Below are 19,844 nucleotides of genomic sequence, written 5' to 3' on the forward strand. Positions count from 1 at the left end.
TTGCGTGCACTATTTATTCAATAGGAGGAGGAAAACAGAATAAGGCTGATTTCATAGCTTGAGCACAAGGCAACCGAGCACAGGACAACGATACTGTCTCGCGTCAACATCACGGCTTTCCCTTTCGTATCAGAAGATAAGCTTATCAAGGCTGTTCATGCAATATATTACTATGAAATACATTTTCCTGGAATATGGGAATGGGAATGGCAGGCTGATTTCAGAACTCACACACTACAAAACAACTGGCAACTATCCTGTTTGTCAGGACTCATATGACTCAGAGTTCAGTGTTTTTTTTCCGGTAAAAAATGGACTCATGCGTCAGAAGAAGACTGAAGCACATATGAGATAACACTACTACATCAAAATGAAGAAATGATGCAGTCAGAGAGTCTGGCCACTTACCAGAATCTGAGCATGGAAACTACGGGCTACTGCGAACCTGGGCCACTCCAACTTGCAGTGGCTCCCAACACATCCTGTACAGGTTTCAGTTTGCCGAGAGCACTTGAGTTGCTGGCTGGTTGGGACCTTGGGTTATCTGTCAGCTAGCCTGCCCCCTCCTAGCGGGAATTGCAGCAAAATCCCAGGTCCACGGAGATGCAGGGAAGAGCTCAGTGAACTCAACAATACAGGTTGTTCCAAGCAGACAGACAGTAACGAACTATACAAGGTCAGTATCTACATCATCAGGAATGCTTGAACACAATGTTTGAGCCTACAGTCAGAAATGGAGATACAGCTGCAATTGTTTGAAGATAACTATGTACATCATAGACAACAATGGGGCTTACATTCAGGAAGAATGACATAAAAGGATGGCTGTTTCGAATTGTAAATGTATCAGATACCAAGATCATGTTTCATGGGCATAAGGACATCTTGTTAGATGAAAATTTGAAGGGGCTCTCATCCAAAAATGACGGCATCTTATAACAAAAGCCCGGGGGGAGTTCTCTCCCCATGGTCGAGTTCTTTATTTTCATCCGAAAATGAGGGATAGGGGGCCACCGGTTGGAGTGCTATTGTGCACTCCTAACTCTCAAAAGTAGGAAAGAGGGACAAATTGGAGACTTGCTGGAGATGCTCTAATACTCATTACTCATAAGTCAAGGCTGTTAAAAGATGTTTCACTTCCCTAGCAAGATGAGTGACCCCTCTTGGTCCAATAAACCAGGGACTAAAAATGAAACACATGAATGTAGAAGGAACCAGCCCTTCTGTTGCTGGTTTCCATATTCTTGGGAGGAAAAGATAGACCAGAGTTGAAAGTAAGCAAAGACATGGGATTCTCACATGGCCTTGTCATGAAAAATGGCTACAAATTCTTCTCATCCAGAAAAAGAAAAGACTCGAATTATAACCACACACTCAGGAAAATTATTGAAACCACGAAATTCTACTGGAAATAGTTCTAATTACATGTGAAAACCCTATGATGATAGAAATCACAAAAAGATAGCTGAATTTGGTGCAAAATGCCCATATCTAATATGAGGCAATTCTGGGAAAACCAGCTAATGTTATCAAGGGGGCTTTAAGAAGCAAAATTTCTTATAAAACCTACATATCATCAGACCTTATTCTTTCATAATCAATTAGACCAGGATAAATTTAAGAAAATCAGAAACTAAGTTTGTTTAGATCCTCTTCAATAAAGAGCACAATGATGGTTGGAGGAGGTTTACAGAGCTTTTCCCCACCACTTTAGTTCACAACAGCCTACAGGTTATGTTTGTACAGATAGCCTATAGCAAGCCCGTTTCTTGGCTGAAATGGCCCATAAAGTGTGCATACAGGATTATCTGTTTAGCTTCCAAGGGAATTTGTCGCACTATTTTCATTATCACTTATTAGAGCAGATTGCTGATTGGCATCCAACAAAGATACTTTGAAGATAGCACCCAACAAGTAAGTTAAAGATACTTCAGCAAAGAGTTGGAAACTGATGACTACCAAGCTAAATGAATCTTGACAATAATTCCATTAATTATGTAAGAAGTTTCAGCAATATTTAGCAGCTATATACAGATTAAAGTAACCGGACGAAGACAGGAAGAACCTCATTGACTGTTGGCAAATAATTTCTTACTTCCTGGATTGCAACATTAGGCTTCGCTAATGAACTACACATCATCCAGCTGTGCAAAACTGGATGCTGGCATTCTGAGAGGACTTCCTGAATTTCAACACCCTGCGCCTAAACTTGGCCTGCTCAAGCCCATCCATGGAAGGCACAATGTTCATTGTCTCCAATGCTGGTGCATCCTTGAGAAGGATCTTCACCAGTTCTAATCCACTTTTGCTCTCATCAATGTACTGCATCCTAACTCCCTTGAGATGCTTCACTGTCACCCCCTTACTACGTGGAACACCATGACACTCTCCATCACTACACCGTCTCCGTTTGCCCTGCGATGGCTGCAGCAACGAATATCATCAGTTTACCCCTACAATTTAACAGAGATAACAGAGCACTGAACAAAAAGGCATATCTCACCACAACAGAAACATGAAGCTCTTCCACATTTCGGCAATTTGAGAGCAATGGTGCAATGGATAAAGCACCTTCTTCCCTCCTGTCAATTACGCATGACAACTGCCTCACCCTGTCTAACCGCACCTTCAACCACTCCTCCGCTCGAGCAAATTGCTTCAAATTATACAGTTCAATAATTAGATTCATTGGACACTAAGTTACTCCGCTAGATCAAGAGAATTTGAGATTCACGGTATACCTCAATGCACCAGGGTGAAAGCAAAAGGCTCCGTACATTGCCAACCAAAGTGAGAAGCTCTCTGAGAGTAGCCTCCCGGGGCTTCACCTGTGGCTTCTCGATGGCGAGAACGACTTCGTCCAAAGAAACGTCGCCATCAATAATGTGCCTCGTTGCCATTGCACCTGAGTAGCGGAGAGAGCGCAACTCTGGCATCTCTAAGACGGCGAGAGACGACTCCTGCGTCCACGAGCAGTCCGTGATCGCGAGTGAGCGAAGCCGCGACGGACCGACAAGGCAGAGCGCAACAATGCGGCATTGTTCAAGGATGAGGTAGCGGAGCTCGGTGCAGTGCGAGAGGAGGTCCCCGAAGAAGTCCCCGGTGAGCGAAACGGACGCGAGGTGGAGGCGGGATAGGCGGGTGAATGGGGCGAGCGAAGGGAGAGGGAGCGCGTAGTGGTCGAGGCGCAGCGTCAGTGACGTGAGGCCGGTGCAGGCGAGGAGGGAAGGCGGGAGGACGGCGAGGCGGGAGCGAGGGAGGCGGAGCTCCAACCGCTCGACGCCGCGCGCCGCGGCGGCGGCGAGCCACGAGGCGAGGTGGCCGGCCGCGGAGGCGGCGAACGCCTGGTCGAAGAGGCCGTCGAGCGCGAGCCGGAGGCTGCGGAGCGGGTGCGGGCACGGCGGGGCGAGCGCGGCGGTGGCGGCGGCCGCGAACGCCGCCCTGCGGCGCGGCGCGGCGGGGAACGCCGCGGCGAAGTCGATGTCAAGCGCGGGCGCGGTGGCGGCCGCGCCGCGCCACCGGCGCGAGATGGCGGAGGCGGCGACCGCGGAGCGGAAGGGCAGCTTCGACACGATCAGCCCGAGCACCGCGTCCGGGAAGCCCTCGAACGGGTCGCCGCCGCCGCCTCCGTCGCCCCCGCCGTAGTCCTCGCGGGCGGCGTGGTCGCGCGCCGCGTAGGTGAGGCCCGCGGCGTTGTTCGGGATGAGGTGCTTGGTGCGCATGGCTCTCTCCCCCTCCCCCTCCCCGCCGGGCGCCGGCTCTCGATCGGAGAACCAACTCCGGAACTGCAAGTAAAGTATACAGCGCAAGCAGCGGAAACCGAAGCGGGGCGACGGGCCCCGCGGCCTCGCGCTTTATGGCGATCCCACTGGGACTCGAGCCTTTCCGCGCGGTGCGATTCCTTCGCGTGGGTGGGACTGCGGGCTTAGCCGGTGCTGTGGGCGGGGCCTGCCTGCGCCTGCGGAGGGACGGACGGGAGGGGAGGAGGTTTGGTTTGGTTTCGCCGTGGTGAGCCGGGGAGGGGAGCGCGTGCGACGCAGGCACGCAGCCGCGGCCGAACGTGCAGACGTGCGAAGCGGGGACGGTTTCGGCTGGACGCGGTTTTGGTCTGGTTTCGGCGTAGTAGCCGCACGGATCGCGGCCGAAGTTATACGCTACCTTGCGTGGTTAGAGAGAGAGGCTCGGAATTATTTAGGATCTCGTTGTACTACTATTTACTAGACTTTGCCGTGTAACTTTGCTTATTCTGAAGGGGTGACATTCTTATCATTCAATCCAAAGCTACCAACGTGCTACCAGTATTGTGCGAAGCTTGTGGCCGTCGCGCGGAAGATTCGACAGATCGTGCAGTCAATTTGGTGGCAGAAGGTAAAACGTAAAAGGTGCGGTCGCTGTTAAAAGGTGGACGAAGTAATTTCTGATATTCATCTGATATGCCATACACAGCAAAAAGTTTGATTCAGTTCAATCAACACAACATTTCAACAATGCACGTAACTGCCAACGTTATCAGAAGCAGGTGAAAGTTTAACTTCTCCTCCCCCTTTCTCTCTTTACAATGAATGTGACTATAACTACTGAGAAATTATGTACCCGTATCAGAAGTGTACAACAGCATCACATGCGACTGTCTCTCCAAACTTCGGTTTCCCAAAAAATAGAAAAGAAAAAAACAAGAGAAAACATCATGACAGCACCTACAATTAGACATGACATCTGGTATTATCACCGCTGATGATCCTTTTATTGCTTTGTGGGGCCAAGAGGGTGTTCGATTCCTGACATCTGGTCCATCTCGGGTTACAATGGTCCTCTTTGCTCCAGAACTTGGCGACCAGCATCTTCACGAAAGCCCTGAAGTCAACAACAAATGAAGTTACAATCTCCCTGCACAAGATTGCCATGTGTTATTAATATCATCATCATTTAACACCACCATAATCTTCCTACGAACATGGGATGATTTCACAATACTAAGAACCTAACAACCACAACTTCTAGAAGTCCTATATGTCTATTATGGTAGGTGTTTATCCGTTTGGTGCTACTAAACCAAGATGGCAATAAAAAATAGAAGATTGAAATGCAATGGAATCAATGCTCTTCTTTCATGCAGTGAATTCTAAGTAGGAACTCATGTCTAGATGACAAGCATTGCAGGCCTTATCCTTACATAAACCCTATATATAAAAAAATCTAAAAAAATAAACGCTTAAAAGACATTACATGAAATAGATACAGTTTTAAGTTGCTAACTCATAACAATAAAGAGTACTTCCCACCAAATTGAAGTCCTTCTTGGTCTTTCTTATATCTATTTTTAATAAACACATGCCATTTGATGATTTTGTTTTATGTCAAACAGTTAGTTATCCCCAGTGGAGTGTTGAGAACTTTAAAGCACCATATGTTCACACAACGACATCAAGGTCGATGCCTCTTTGAGCAACCCGAGTCCCAAACAGTGTTGACAGTTCACATCATTAACTAAGCAGAATTAGTCTTTTGAAAGGAAGTTAAGCACAATTATGACATTAATAAGGCATAACTTACTACAATTTGGGAAGCATCTTGAAATTCGTATTACCAACATAGTAAAATAGTTAATTTGTAATCCTCCATGTCATGTAACATTCTACTGAGATTTAGTTCATGCTTCCTGTCATTCGTTTAAGATGCTTCATGGAAGTAATCTAACGGAAAGTTACCAAGAGCCCTTTAAATAGCTAAGGACACACCCAAGAACAGGGGCACCACTCAAGTAATAAATATTTTTTCCCTTGTGATATATGGTAAATTTTAATCAATTTACTAACAAAAGTTGGCTTTACCCTGGTGCCCGTGCACCAGGCTAGCATAATGTGGCCTTGCCCCTGCCCAAGAATGCATTCATGAAAATATAGCCTGAATGAAGGGTGCATAAGGAGGTAACAGTCAACGATGCAAGCAAAGAAGGTGGTATCCTTAGCTGATTGTTTGGAACTTGGTTGATAACTTGATACTTTAGGATACAAGATCTATATATTTGCTATTCAGATTAGATTTAGCTTTCTCAGGGTAAAGAGCTTGATGAATCTCATTTGTCTGAACAACCAGGAGTTGCAGCTTCTAAATTCAGCATTGCAGTGATCCCTTTAAAAAAAGAAAGAAGAAGGGGGTGCAGAGTAAAGCTTAACATGTGATGAGGGCAAGATGGGAAATAAAAGGGCAGGCAGGCAGATGCGCAACATCTACAGGCTCTCCCATGTGGGCAGGCAGGACTGTAGATGATTGCCAGGATCAGGTCAGACATTAACAGTCCTAAAGCTAACTAGAAAATCAAGCACACTGCAGGGTTCAAACAATTGACCACAGAAAATATATGGACGATTTGACATATTACTCTGAGTCTCTGACAAGGAATCGAGCTTCGCAGACAGAAAATAAACATAGCAAAACATAACATTGGACAATTACTGAATATGCAACCGTATGGTCCTTGGAAAAAGCAAAAGAGAATACTTACAGTGGTGAGCAAGGTGAACGACCACCGTTCACATAGTACACAAACAAGTATGAGTCATAATGTTGCCCTCTTATGTAGTAAAACATTGGAAGCCTTCTAACTAGCTTAAACAGCATCTTCTTATAAAAGCTGATAGCAGGTTGGTTGTATGAAATGACATGTAAATAAACACCTCTGCAATTAGATATACTTGCTGCATATTTAACCACTTCTCGAACCAGTGACGATGCTGCAAGAGAGAATCCTTATAGGATCAACCATATCAAATTCACAAGATAAACTGTAAAACTAAGATGAGGAGACAAGGTAACTAACCTATGCCAAGGTTTCTATAGCTATCCACCACACCCAGTGTCAATATATACACAAGTGTTAGATCTTTGCGCGAACTGTTATACCTAAACAAGTCCTCAATCTGCAGATCAAAATCATTAGCTCCACCAAGCTCACTAGTTAGATAATACCATTTCCAGGACATTCTGTATGGCGATACCTCACTATCTTTTGCTGCGATCATCCTCGTGGTTACAAAACCTATTATCTCATCCCTGCGGTCATCTGATCTGCTGGTGTCCACAGCGCCCCAGGAAACAATACCATGGCCGTTGACAACGTTCAAGAAGAACTCCCTCTCGTACCTGAACAAAATGAAAAGAATTACATGATCAAATACAGCAGCTAGGGTAAATTTATCAACAGGTAACGGAATTTGGTAAGAGTAAGTAAGCGATGTATATAACAGTAAAAACAAGGAAAAAGCTAACAAAAGCAGCAAAAACGTAGTAGCTACCTTATGGGAAAGAGAGCTAGATGAATCTTCTCTAAAGCTTCGAGGTCGGACGGCTGGATAGGGCGATACTCTATGGTGGGGTAGATTTCGGATCTCGGGTCCAACATGAGCAGTCAGCCTGCGGCGACAACCGACCAGGTTCTTCGCCGGGAGGCCCGAGAACCGTCCAGTGCGGGAGAGGGGACTCCCCGCTTCCGTGCGCGTCAGGCGCGCCACGGCGAATCGCAGTTTGCTCGGTGGTGGCGCCGCCGCCGCGACGGAAGAGGGGGAGGTGAGAAGAAAGCGATGGCGCCGGCGCCGGCGCCAGAGGCCGATCGGTGAGTGGGAATTAAAGAAGGGGGGAGAAGAAGCAGCGAAGGCCGGATGCGGGGGTGGGACGGAGGGGATCAAGGGAGGTCAGAGGTGGTGATGGACGAGCGGCGGCGACCTGGACGTGGACAGGAAGAACCAGGAAGGGAGGAGGAGGTCACAGACTCGCACTCAGGTCAGGAAGCTAATCGGCTGATTTGGGTGTCATTAGCCGATGCTGAACTGTTAAGAGGGGTTCGTAATCCAAATAGGTGGTGTTTCCTTTTCTTTGAGTTGCTCCGTATTCCATCATCCATGACATTGCTCCGTCGAACTTTTTGAAAACTTTTGAACATTAGAATTATGAGTCGCTCCGTATTCCATCATCCATGGCACTGCTCCTAAAAAAGTATAGTTATAAGTTTTCAAAAAAATGAAGATATAATTTTTTAAATTAATTTTGCATCTCAACTGTTACTATTGGATGCCTATGCAAATGCATCATTTTAAAATGTTTTAAAAACTTTTAACTATATTTTAAACGTTTTCATATTTTCACAAAAAGGTGATTTGCATGTTTAACTATATTTTCCCGGACAGCGGCTGAACCCGTGAACCGCTTTTCTGACCGGTGAACCGGAGAGCACGAACCGACCGTACCGTTCCCATAGGCACTGTTTAGTTCCCACCCCTTAAACGCAAAAAAACCGTAAACTTAAAATTTTCAAAAAAATCTTGCTAATTTAAATTACTAAATGAAGTTTATTTATAAAACTTTTTGCATGGATAGACTGCAAATCGCGAGACGAATCTAATGAGCCTACTTAATCCATGATTTGCAACCCTTTCATGCAAAAAATTTTATAAATAGACTTTATTTAGTACTTCAAATTCGTAACATTCATTTGCAAAAAAAATTTCGCGTTTACGCGTCCGGAACTGTTTCGAAGTCGATGTTCGTTTTCGTTTCGGTGCTAGCCTACTACGAGCCTAGGACATGGACATTGGACTCGACGACTCCAGCAGCTTGTCGGCGAACTCTTTTTCTGTCTTCGAATAGGGGGGTGAGCGGCCAATCAATTCGCCGGGATTCTCCAATGTCGAGCGGGGCCTCGTCATCGTCCTCGCCGCCGCCGGCGGAGGCCGGGGACGGATATTGGGCGGCGCGGGAAGAGGCGGCTTCGCGGCTGGAGGCGATGGCCGCGAGGGAGGACGAACTCTCGGCGGAGCAGTTGGAGACCAACAACCAGCTCCAGGAGGACGAGGTAATGTATCTTGTGCCCCCAATTTCTTATCGCGCCCCCAGTTGCTTGTGGCTTGCGAGTTTGTCTGCTTCACCAGCGCGCGCCGGAAATCGGTGGATTATATCTGGAGCTGCAGAGATTAACTTGTGACGACATATACAGTATGGGCTGTAATCGTTGTACCTAGTGGTCTGAACTGGAATTCAGATATGCCAGAGGCTGCAACTGAATTACCCTTCTATAGCATTGAGATTATTGCGTTTATTCCTGTTAAAATGTATGCTTATTTAGGACCTATGAGTGGAGTTTTAGGATTGTGAATTTCTGCATCTGCCGCCTAGAACCGAGTTAGGACTGTAGAACTAGGATTGCCAATTCTAAGTAATAGCTGTGTTCACATGATAGCCATTCAACTACTGTTGTCGCTAATATGCAGTAGCATATCATAATATGTTCAAGCTATTTATGGGGATGATATGGTCATCTTGGATGATAAGGCGGGTCTTCGCTCTTTTCAGGTTTGTTTCAGTGCTTTGCCCTCCTAATGAACTCTCTCATTCTTCAAGAGTGTAATGTTCATGTCTTCTTCCCCAGATTTTTGTTTGGTATCCAGTTCCTAATGGCAGTAAGGTCTTATTGAGTCTTCGTCCAAACAGAACTATGGTTGGAACTAATAATGATGGGAGCCAAGATGTTGGTGAACTCTTTTATACTTGCAGTTTAAAGCATTTGCCACCTGTGGTGTTAACATGTTTGCTGCCGTGGTCATATCTCAGTACATGTGCTCCTTATTTTACTATATCAGCCAAGTGGTTGGATGAACCAAAATTTTCGTACCTCTGTGCCATGTTTGATGAGATTTGGACTGAGCTGCTAGGGCAAGAAGTAGTGTATAGATGGGTGGACTGGCTGAATAGCTCTTCATGGTCGTGCATTTCTTTGAACAACAGCATAATATTAGTCCCCGATGCAACTTCAGATGTTGTAGATGAACGTGCTATTGCAAGAGAAGTTCTCGTTGGTTCTACTATTCCTCTGATGCAAGATTACGATGAGAAGAGATCTCAGGAAATATTTCTGAAAAGCCTACATGAGTGTGGAATTTGTCTTAGTGAAAATACCGGTAAGTCTACCTTATGTAGTTAGGATGCTGTGTTTGGAATTGCTGACTTATGTACCTTCATGTTTCTACCACTGCTTTCTGGTCTATTTTGTTCATCATCGCTCTATTTTAGAAATAAAATTAGAATCTCAAATGAGGAAACAAAACAATACTCCCTTCGTTCCAAATTACTTGTCACTTTAGCTTTGTTCTAAGTCAAACATCTCTAACTTTGACCAAGCTTATAAGAAAATATGTAAATTTCCATGCTATCAATATATACTTCATGGTGGATTTAATGAAAGTAGTTTAATGTTGTACTCTTTTCTATAAACTCGGTCAAAGTTAGACAAAATTGACTTAGGACAAAGCTAAAGTGACAAGTAACTTGGAACGGAGGGAGTTCTATCATAAAACAGCAGTGGAAGGATCTATAAAACAATGGATTCTATGGTGACTTAGATGCCTTCCCTTTATTATCCCCAAAGTAGAAACATGCAAAACATGGTGTCTTTTCAGTATTTCCGTCACTTGAAGCTTGAACCCTATTTAGTAGGTTTTGACTCTGTTTTCCCCTCTTCATTTCTTCACTCTACCGGGCATAAATTTCATCAAGCTCCCATGCCACCATTTGTTTTGCATGAAGTGCATGGAGTCTCGCTGTACAATTCATGTGAAAGAAGGGAATTTAACAATGCTGACATGCCCTGATACAACTTGCCGCAGCCCCCTTCCACCGTCAATATTGAAAAGCCTTCTGGGAGATGATTGCTATATGCGATGGGAATCATTTGCGCTACAGAAACTCTTAGATACAATGCCTGATTTGGTATATTGTCCCAGGTGTGATGCTGCTTGCTTGGAGGTTGACAATGATGCTCAATGCCAAGAGTGTTCTTTCACCTTCTGCTCTTTGTGCAAAGAACAACATCATGTGGGGAAGGATTGTGTTAGTCCAGCAGAGAAAATTAGCATTTTGAGGGTAAATATTGCATAATCTGTTAATGATTTAACTTTCGTTTAGTGAAATTAATCATCTATACAGTCAGCATCTTTTGTTTTTTCGTGAAATAAACATCATTTGATTTTTGTTATGGTACTTAACTTGAATGGGCGTGTTGTTGCTCATCTTAATTGTAGTACCTGTTATTGTTCCAAGATTCTGATGTGACCTGGTTCAGTGAAGTTAGGTATTCGGGTTTCCTTGACTATAATTTATCCACATACTGTATGTAGTGCCTGATCTTAATAGTCTCTTTAGTGAACTTAATCGTCCTTTTCGGTTGTGCTATGTAGTCAAACTTATTAAACGAAGGTGTACGTCGTCACAAAAGTTGTGTTTTGAAGACTGTGGTTTGTTCACAATGTCACTCGTTTGTGACTAGAGGAATTATTTTGTAGATACATATCTAATTCTTAAGTGACGATGCGCTTTATGTGGTAACAATTTTAAGAACAAGAATGATATTATTTGAGCATGCTACTGTATTTGTCAGTGCTGCATTTATGTTTGTATGATTCATTTGATATTTTCTTCTTTATAATGTTGTTTATGAATACACATCACAGTGCCATGACACTTGACACATTCTACTTTTTAACAGGAACGGCACCAGAAATATTCTATGACAGAAAAACAATTGTTGAAAGAACAGAGGGAAATAGATGAACTGCTAAATGTCATTGAAATGCTTCGCAATTCTAAGCAATGTCCCTCTTGTAAAATGGCTATCTCAAAAACTGCTGGCTGCAACAAGATGACCTGTAGGAACTGCGGGAAATTCTTCTGCTATCGTTGTAACCAGGCAATTAGTGGATATAACCATTTCTGGTAATCTTGATTCATGCGCAAATATTTTGTGTTCAATCTTGGTTATATTCATCCAGAAGCTAAAACGTTTTTGCCACTCAAGGTATGGAGATTGTGTGCTGTTTGAAGACACCAATCAAGGGAGAAGCTTTGGACTGTATGAAGAACCAGACAATGATGATGATTCTGATGATGATGAAGATCAAGAGGAGCTAGAGCCTGAATTGCCATGGCTTTATCCTTGTCCAATTTGTGGCCGTCAGAATGAAAAGGTTAGCTACAGTTTCTATCTTGCATCTAGAGCAGGGCAACTTCCATTAATATCTTCTTCGTGTCTCGAAACACTAGAAGTATCTATATACATGTTAGCCCTATGCTACTAAAGAAATATTTATGTAAATCGTGTGTATTAACTTTAGCGCAATTTCTATCACACTCATTGACCTTTCTTTGTTCCTGTATCAATTTTTCAATTTACTCTTTTTTATCTTCATATGGTCACCATGCATGTGCAGATGGTCACTGGAAGTAGCACTTTTCTTCTAAAAAGTCAAATGAATTCTACTGCTTATACTTGCTTTGGTTATTACTTATGAAACATGTTGACTAACATCTCAATGCAATGCCATGTTTTATTGACCGCTGGGCACAAACAATCATATATTGTGCATGGGTTGCCGAGGCCACTACTGCGCGTTATGCCGGAAGAGGGTTGTGAAGAGCTCTGAACACTACGGACCGAGAGGTTGCCAGCAACACACAGATCCTTAGAGATTCCAAATCCTGCTGTATACAGTACATAGCTCCTTTATACAGAACATCTTCGCCACTTCCACTGTTTGCATCCACTTGCTGTCCAAAACGAGAGGGTTCCTGTTGGCAGGGACAATGTAAACTTGCAATTAGGAGGTTTCATGGTAGCATTTTAGCTAGGACCTTTGATGTCAAGAACAAATGGTTCGCCATGTAATCTACAGCAGAACAGGGCATCCTATTAACTGTAGATTGAAGATTCAATTCTTTGCGAATGATTGAAACATTCAGTTCGTTTTATGCATGTACTCCCTCCGTCCCAAATTAGTAGTTATTTTAGCTTTTCTAGATTCGTAGATTTTGCTATGCATCTAGACATTATATATATATATAGCAAAAATTAATTTAGAAAAATCAAAATGATTAATAATTTGGGATGAAGGGAGTACCTGTTAATTTGATCTGCTTACAATTTCATGCCATTTACTTCCACCGTTTATTTGATCCTTGCATGAAGCGGTGAAGCCTGGAGGACACCCAAAAAAAGTTATGTGATATATTTTCAGCGCCAATAACCTGCAGGAGGTGTAGAAATATTTTGTTCAATTGCTCGTAGGGCAGAGAAGTTCGAAGTACTTGCAATAACGTGCGATGGCGAGTCGTGTGCGATGCCGTCAGCCTTACCAGCAGCCGTCCAGACCAGTTTGTATACGAGTTCCTGCTTGTTAATACAACCCCGCAAGCGCACGATTACTTTTATTTTTTATTGGATGATGGTGATGAGATGAAGGGCGAATTGATACAAGCTGTGCGTACGTGCGACGTGCCGGCGTGACGTGAGCATCTGCCCGGGACTTTCACCAAGCAGCCGAGCGGCGGCGAGGTTCTCGCCGGAATACAGCTACGATGTCGCTGGAACCATCGTCCTCGGCGCCGGCCGGCGAGGTCGGTGCCGGGTACTGGGCGGCTCGGGAGGAGGCCGCGGCGCGGCTGGAGGCGATGGCCGCCGCGGCTCGTGTTGATGACGACCTCTCCGAGGAGCAGTTTCAGGGCAACAGCCAGATACAGGAAGATGAGGTAACGGATGGCGCGATTGCTTTGATCAGTTTCTCTCTTCCTTCTTTCTCTTCGTTTCAGCTCATCGTTAAAACCTTCGATTCCTCATGGGGTCGCAAGTCCCGAAAGACTGCTGAATCTTGAAGTGCGCCCTGTAGTGCATTGCAAGTTCAGTTACGTTCAGACAAAAGGCTGATGCGTTGATGTGTCTGACCGGTGAAATACTGTCAGATGTGTGAACTGCTGTTGTTACTAGCAATGACATGTTTTGATTGATCTCCAGCTGCTGGCACTGCAAGCCATCTACGGGGATGACATGGTGATCTTCGACAACATGGACGGCCTTCGTTTTTTCCAAGTAACATCTGAATCTGAATCCCATCCCGATTCTCCGCCCGTTCAGACTGGTGCAGTTTCTGCTAACACCGTAATGCACACGTCCTTACTCCAGATATTTCTGCACTATCAACTTCAAGGTGACATTCAGGTGTACATGAACGTCGGCACCAATGAAACCACCGACACCAGAGACGAAGGCGACGATGAGGACGCCGACGACGGGCTCCTGTACGCTTGCAGCCTGCAGCATCTGCCGCCCATAACGCCAACCTGCCTGCTACCGCGGTCGTACCCGCGCCCCCTACTTCGTGGTCGTGGCGAAGTGGCTGGACGAGCCGGAGGTCTCGAGGTTCTGCTCTGCTCTTGACGAGATCTGGGCAGAGCTGCCGGGGCAAGAAGTGGTGTTCAGGTGGGCGGACTGGCTGAGCGGCTTGTCCTGGTCTTGCATCGCCTCGGATGACCAGATGGTGCTGGGTCCAGACACGAGCTCGGCCGGTGCAGATGAGCGCGCGATTGGAAGAAGCCTCATCCTTGACTCTACCATCCCTCTGATGCACCGTTACAGTGAAGAGAGGTCGCAGGAAACTTTTGATCAGAGCGTCCATGAGTGCGGAGTCTGTCTCAGTGAAAATACTGGTGCCGATCGCCTCTCTCCTGGATCCATTCAGTAAGTTTTGCTGGTGAAATTTGTTCAGAATTTCATCCTTTTTCTTTGAAATTTTTGTTGGCAGAAACTTCATCCGGCTCCCTTGCAACCATTCCTTCTGCGTCAAGTGCATGGAGTCCTACTGCGGCATCCACGTGAAGGAAGGCAGCGTGACCCGGCTGGAGTGCCCGGACACGTCGTGCCGCGCCACGCAGCCGCCGCCCGTGCTGCGGCGCCTCCTCGCCGACGAGGGCTACGCGCGGTGGGAGTCGCTGGCGCTGCGGAGGACGCTGGACACGATGCCCGACGTGGCCTACTGCCCCCGGTGCAACGCCGCCTGCGTGGCGGCCGGGCGGCCGGCGACGACACGCAGTGCCCCGCGTGATTCTTCACCTTCTGCGTGCAGTGCGGGGAGCGGCGCCACGTCGGGGACGACTGCGTCCCCGCGGAGGACAAGCTCGACGAGCTGCTGGTACGCGCGCACGGGGTGGCCATTCCACACGACACGAGACTACGAGAGAACACTCGTTGTTCATCTTTTTTTTTTTTGAGGGGTCTCGTTGTTCATCTTTGCTGACTTCCTTGTGCAAATCGGCCGCCGGCCGGGCAGGAGCGGCAAAAGCTGAAATCGTCGACGAGGGAGGAGCAGCGGTCGGAGGCGCAGCGGCTGCGGGAGCAGCGGAAGGTTGAGTAGCTGCTGAACCTCCGGGAGGTGCTCCGCAGCACGAGGCAGTGCCCGTCGTGCCGGATGGCCATCGCCAAGACGGAGGGCTGCAACAAGATGGTGTGCCACAACTGCGGCAAGTTCTTCTGCTACCGCTGCAGCCGCGCCATCAGCGGCTACGCGCACTTCGCGTGAGCAAACCCAACGCCGCCGATCCACTCGCTCTTAGTCGCCTCGCCCTCGACCAGCTCATAATTTCCGCCTGCCATTTTTGGCGTTCTCGCAGTAACGGGGAGTGCGGGCTGTTCGAGCGCGTCGGCAGGGGGAGGCTCCCGGGGCAGCAGGCGCGGATGGACAACCAGGATCTGGACGAGGACGTCGAGATCAAGGAGCCCGGGTGGATGCGGGCGCTCAGGTACACGTGCCCCACCTGCGGCGCCAAGCGCACGAAGGTGAGCAGCGACCCTTCCACCATTGCTATCTCAGAAATCAGCTTTGGTGCATGTTGATGAAAGCTATCAGAGATTCAGAGCTGCTTTGGTTTGGATTAACATTTAACAGGCGGGCGCCAACAACCTCCTGGTGTGCCGGGCGTGCCAGACACGGTACTGCGCGCTGTGCTGGAAGAGGGTCTGGGAGGTCTCCCAGCACTGCGGGCCCTGGGGTGATTGCCAGCAGCGCAGCTGACCCAACTTCAGCCAAGAGCGTTGCAAATGGATGCTCTTTCTCTCATCAACTATTTGCCCAACCAAGCAGAGATATGTTGAAAGGGAGAAACAAAGAACAGGCATTGCTCATCCAAGAATGTAGTATCAGCTCTCGCTCAATTTATTGTATATTTACAGGTTTCCTTGGTAGTTTAAACAGAAGTTGCTGATTAGTAGTTCCGTAAGACAGCCCCAGTTATAAACCTATGGTTCAGTACAGCCTCGGCAATCGGTCGCTTGCGGTAATCCGGATTAAGCATTGCCTGTCGAAACATAAATCAAAGTTAGCATCTTCGCTGAAAATGTGCATCTTGGCCCAAAGCTGACCACTGAAACAGAAAATTCCCTAGCTGGCCACTTCAGTACTGTGAAAGATGTGCAGCAGTGTAACTGCAATAAGATTTGACTTAGCAATTAGCATGATAGGGGCACACCTGGAGCAACTCCCAGCCAGCACCATCCCCCAAATCTAGAAAATTTACTGCTTCCAACAACCGCTCATCTGCCAGACAATACCTACAGGAATTGCGAAGGCATGTGTGTTGAATCTGAATATCATGACTGATTGACTGGTCATCAGGGCGAAAAATCAGCAAAAATGAGCTTACTCACAGAGCATGATTGTTTTTTCTAATAAAAAACTTTCTAGGATTAAGTAAAAAGGAAGCTTATTTTGTGTTTGCAACTCGTACTCTCTTGCAGCATAAATGTCGAGCCGGAAGGTATTCTCCAAAAGTCTCTGCACGATCAATCGACATTCTGTTAAGTGTTTGAGTGGAAACAGAGAGCAATATGCCTCTTGCAAGAACATGTAGTTAATATGTATCCTCAATCACCTGCAAGGAAATGCCATCCATAATTCCTGCTTCGCAAAATGGAATAAATGCCATGTATGCAACAAGCAGCCCGGCTCCATAACTGTTTTGTCAAGTACATGTAAATTTGAGTGATGTTTTTGTTGATGCAAAAAAGGAAAAAGAATACTTGCATGTCATCAGCTATTCCAAAGGCTCGCTTCTCTAAAGGAGTTGATGCTCCAGCAGCAGATGCTCGACGCCACAGCCCGTCCGACAATGCTCCAGCACCAACAGATGAATACCTGTCATTGTTCAACGTATTTCTCAGATATTTTCTTGCTGATATCTAAAAAAATGCCAAATCTCACTGATATCAATTGCAAAGGTAGGAAGGGGATGAAAATTATACCCAATATCTACAGAAAATGCCAAATCTCGCAGCCTTGGAACTAAATAGGGCCCCTCTTTCTCCATTACAGTGCTATAGGATAGAAAGTTGCACTAATCAGTAGTTAGTATAGCATAAGCACTACAATGTGGAACGAAAGTTAAGACATGCAGCATACTTGAGAATAACAGAAGAAGGCCCAAGGCTTTGATGCAGTCTATCATGATTGTGCATGTGAAGAAGGCCACTCATAGCTCCATTAAGCAGCTTAAGAACAAAGTATCTCCTTAGCTCCAATTTGTATGCTCGATTGAAAGGGTTCCAAAATGGCGTGTCTCCAGATTGCTCCTTCAGTTGCCTTTCACTGGTTATTTTCGCATAGTCTGCAGCACTGTATTTCCCATCATCGCGGAAGGCTAGCCACTTTAGTAAAGCTATGTCAGTCTCGCATGCAACAAAGTTTGCCATATGTCGGGGAATCCGAGCACAAAACAAGTTCTATAATACTAAACCTGTTCTCCAGTTTCTGTCTCAAAGGCCCCTAAAAGAAACTGAATGTTGCCACATATGTTACTAGCATCACTCTGCAAAAAGAAGAAAGGGGATTTTCCTTGTGTGTAAATAACATGTCAAAAATAATCATTCATGCATGTGGTTTCTGTTAGCAATTTATGATTTACCTAACCTGAAGAAAAGCATGAGTTCTTAGCTCATTCAGTGCCATCAAATCAGCTTCAGAAGCACCAGCACGGGCTCCAGGGTATACCTTTGTTTCAAATCCTATGTCTTAGCACGTATAAGCTGGTCAATATATTCATATATCTATGGCATAGAGAGGTACCATAAAAAATTGCAACCAAATTAAAAGGGTGAAAGTATATGTCCTGCTACAAATAATCTTTTGAACAGTCTGTTGAACAAATTTTCAAGCACGGCATTCTGTTGATGTACTATTTTCAGTTGATCACCAAACTTAGCAAAGTGACAATTCTATGCATACCTTAAATACAGCCTGTGTGCCCCTTAATGGGCCTTGAACAACCCTTCCCTCGTAAAGTCTGGGAAACAGGCCATGATAATGAATAATGAGTATGACCTTACTGTAGTAAAAAATTCAGTATATTAAGTTCCTTTCCAAGAAAAAAACAGCACATCAGTTAGAAGGAAATAACCTAATCGTCACTTCTCCTTCTCCAATGTCTTGGACCCTCAAACGCTCAAGCTCTTCTGCTGAATATCCAAGACCAAGATCTTGAATACCAGCAACATTTGAAGACTCTCCAAATTGAGAAGATGAGTAACTGAATCACGTGGAAGAAAGTTAGAAAATCTTTTTTACACTAATCTTCTAATTTAATTAAGCGAACCAGGCCCTTCATTTATGCTATAGCAAAATGGCAATCTGCACTAAATGCAGAAGTAATGCTAAAAAGAACAGTCTCTGAATAACATATATGCAGCATCGGTACATCATGTTATACAAAAATATGTGGAAAGTATTTTTTAAATTGTTTATTTAAGAGAATCCAACTTATGTGGAAATTAGTAACCAACCACCGAGGAATCATTCAGGAGTACATAGATACTACTGGTCCACAATAATCTCCAAATATTTCTCTGAATTGGCCATCCCTTTGTAGTTTCCTAACGTAACCAGAAGAAGAAGAAAAAATCCCAAGGATGCCGACTCATTTCGAAAAGAAAAGGAGGGGGGGGGGGGGGGGGGGGGAGGCGCTAGGGGCTTAATAATTGTGAATAATGCCATTAATCATCACTCCAAGATCTCAACTTTAACCCCACACTGCCCATCTCGAAGGGATTTCAAGTGGAACTAACCTAATCAGCCTAAGCAACTGCTAGAACACTGCGAATGTTCCAACCAATCCGACATTCAATGATACAAGACACTCCAGAACTAGCTCCGACTTCCAAACGAAATCAGAATATAACCGCACGGTCCGCTCGTATTTCTCGAATGAAACCAAAATGGAAGCGGAACCAAGCAAGATTCAGAAAAGCTGACCTTGTAATGTTCATGAAGCCATAGCCACCCAGGAACCTGCCCACCTCGAAGTAAGCGGGGTTGGTCATGAGCGCCGCCGAAACCGGCTGCAGCGACCCTCGGCGAGGCCGCCGGCGCCACCAGCCGGGCTCCGGCGATGCGAGGAACCGCGCAGGCAGGGCTTTCAGCATCGCAACCGACGGACTGACAGTCTGACACGTGTGTGTTTTGGGATAGGCATCAGAAGCCACTCTCAGCCACAGAACCACTGCAATTTCTGCTCTTTTCTGTTTTCTTCAATCATTTTTTATACTACTTTAAAATAAAAGTTGTGTTTTTTTGAAAAACTAGAATTTGTACAGACGTGCACTTGTTTTTTATTAGAGATACACCAATAATGAGATCTGTTATTAATGGGCAATTTGCTAGCATAACTTTGAACAAGAAAAATCCTTGGAGGCTCAACATTTTTTTAGATCTGAAAACTGGTGACTGGAAGCTTACGAATTTGAAATCTGATTGGAAAATACAAGTAACGTAGAAAAAATTGTGTATTTGTGTCTCATTTCATTTCAGATTTTGCACTCATTGAGTTAAAGCATTTTTTTTTGTTTGTTTCAGTAAAGCCGTAGTGGAAGTCTATTCTGAGCTGCCGTGGAGCTGAAAGCATGACGCCCCCTCCCTCCCCGTAATCCCAGCTGTTTCCGTTACGCCTCGGAGCCTCAGAGGAGAGATGCTTCCATGCATTACGGG

At 45.5% G+C, this 19,844-nt stretch overlaps 4 protein-coding genes and 1 pseudogene across 7 annotated transcripts; 2 read left to right on the forward strand and 3 right to left on the reverse strand.

The window, feature by feature from the left end:
- Positions 1-1,964: 1,964 nt before the first annotated feature.
- LOC112874559 (F-box/LRR-repeat protein At1g06630-like) lies at positions 1,965-3,991 on the reverse strand. Its single transcript, XM_025937940.1, has 3 exons — positions 2,742-3,991; positions 2,504-2,656; positions 1,965-2,424 (listed from the first exon to the last, which is right to left on the reverse strand). The coding sequence occupies exons 1-3, from the start codon at positions 3,720-3,722 to the stop codon at positions 2,137-2,139; spliced, it is 1,422 nt and encodes a 473-aa protein (XP_025793725.1). The 5' UTR covers positions 3,723-3,991; the 3' UTR covers positions 1,965-2,136.
- Positions 3,992-4,434: 443 nt separating this feature from the next.
- Positions 4,435-7,823, reverse strand: LOC112896408 (histone acetyltransferase MCC1). Of its 3 annotated transcripts, XM_025964377.1 has the most exons (6): positions 7,296-7,823; positions 6,999-7,143; positions 6,821-6,920; positions 6,506-6,734; positions 4,702-4,887; positions 4,435-4,593 (listed from the first exon to the last, which is right to left on the reverse strand). In XM_025964377.1, the coding sequence occupies exons 1-5, from the start codon at positions 7,400-7,402 to the stop codon at positions 4,704-4,706; spliced, it is 765 nt and encodes a 254-aa protein (XP_025820162.1). In that variant the 5' UTR covers positions 7,403-7,823; the 3' UTR covers positions 4,435-4,593; positions 4,702-4,703. The 3 variants fall into 3 exon arrangements, with proteins under 3 accessions (XP_025820162.1, XP_025820156.1, XP_025820171.1); XM_025964371.1 differs by having other exon boundaries at positions 4,459-4,887; positions 7,296-7,820; XM_025964386.1 differs by having other exon boundaries at positions 4,459-4,854; positions 7,296-7,819.
- Positions 7,824-8,533: 710 nt separating this feature from the next.
- Positions 8,534-10,909, forward strand: LOC112898537 (E3 ubiquitin-protein ligase RNF14-like). The gene is made up of 4 exons (XM_025966877.1): positions 8,534-8,848; positions 9,264-9,345; positions 9,422-9,950; positions 10,773-10,909. The coding sequence occupies exons 2-4, from the start codon at positions 9,304-9,306 to the stop codon at positions 10,907-10,909; spliced, it is 708 nt and encodes a 235-aa protein (XP_025822662.1). The 5' UTR covers positions 8,534-8,848; positions 9,264-9,303.
- Positions 10,910-14,112: 3,203 nt separating this feature from the next.
- LOC112891631 lies at positions 14,113-15,915 on the forward strand (annotated as a pseudogene).
- Positions 15,916-15,960: 45 nt separating this feature from the next.
- On the reverse strand, positions 15,961-19,328 carry LOC112891598. Of its 2 annotated transcripts, none has more exons than XM_025958501.1 (12): positions 19,113-19,324; positions 18,262-18,390; positions 18,090-18,147; positions 17,775-17,855; positions 17,602-17,673; positions 17,268-17,512; positions 17,111-17,182; positions 16,893-17,003; positions 16,741-16,822; positions 16,597-16,643; positions 16,339-16,420; positions 15,961-16,167 (listed from the first exon to the last, which is right to left on the reverse strand). In XM_025958501.1, exons 1-12 carry the CDS (start codon positions 19,280-19,282, stop codon positions 16,075-16,077), a joined length of 1,242 nt encoding a protein of 413 aa, XP_025814286.1. In that variant the 5' UTR covers positions 19,283-19,324; the 3' UTR covers positions 15,961-16,074. The 2 variants fall into 2 exon arrangements, with proteins under 2 accessions (XP_025814286.1, XP_025814294.1); XM_025958509.1 differs by having other exon boundaries at positions 15,998-16,167; positions 16,517-16,643; positions 19,113-19,328.
- Between the last annotated feature and the right edge of the window lie 516 nt (positions 19,329-19,844).

Source organism: Panicum hallii, chromosome 1, assembly GCF_002211085.1.
Source record: "Panicum hallii strain FIL2 chromosome 1, PHallii_v3.1, whole genome shotgun sequence".
Classification (NCBI taxonomy): domain Eukaryota; kingdom Viridiplantae; phylum Streptophyta; class Magnoliopsida; order Poales; family Poaceae; genus Panicum; species Panicum hallii.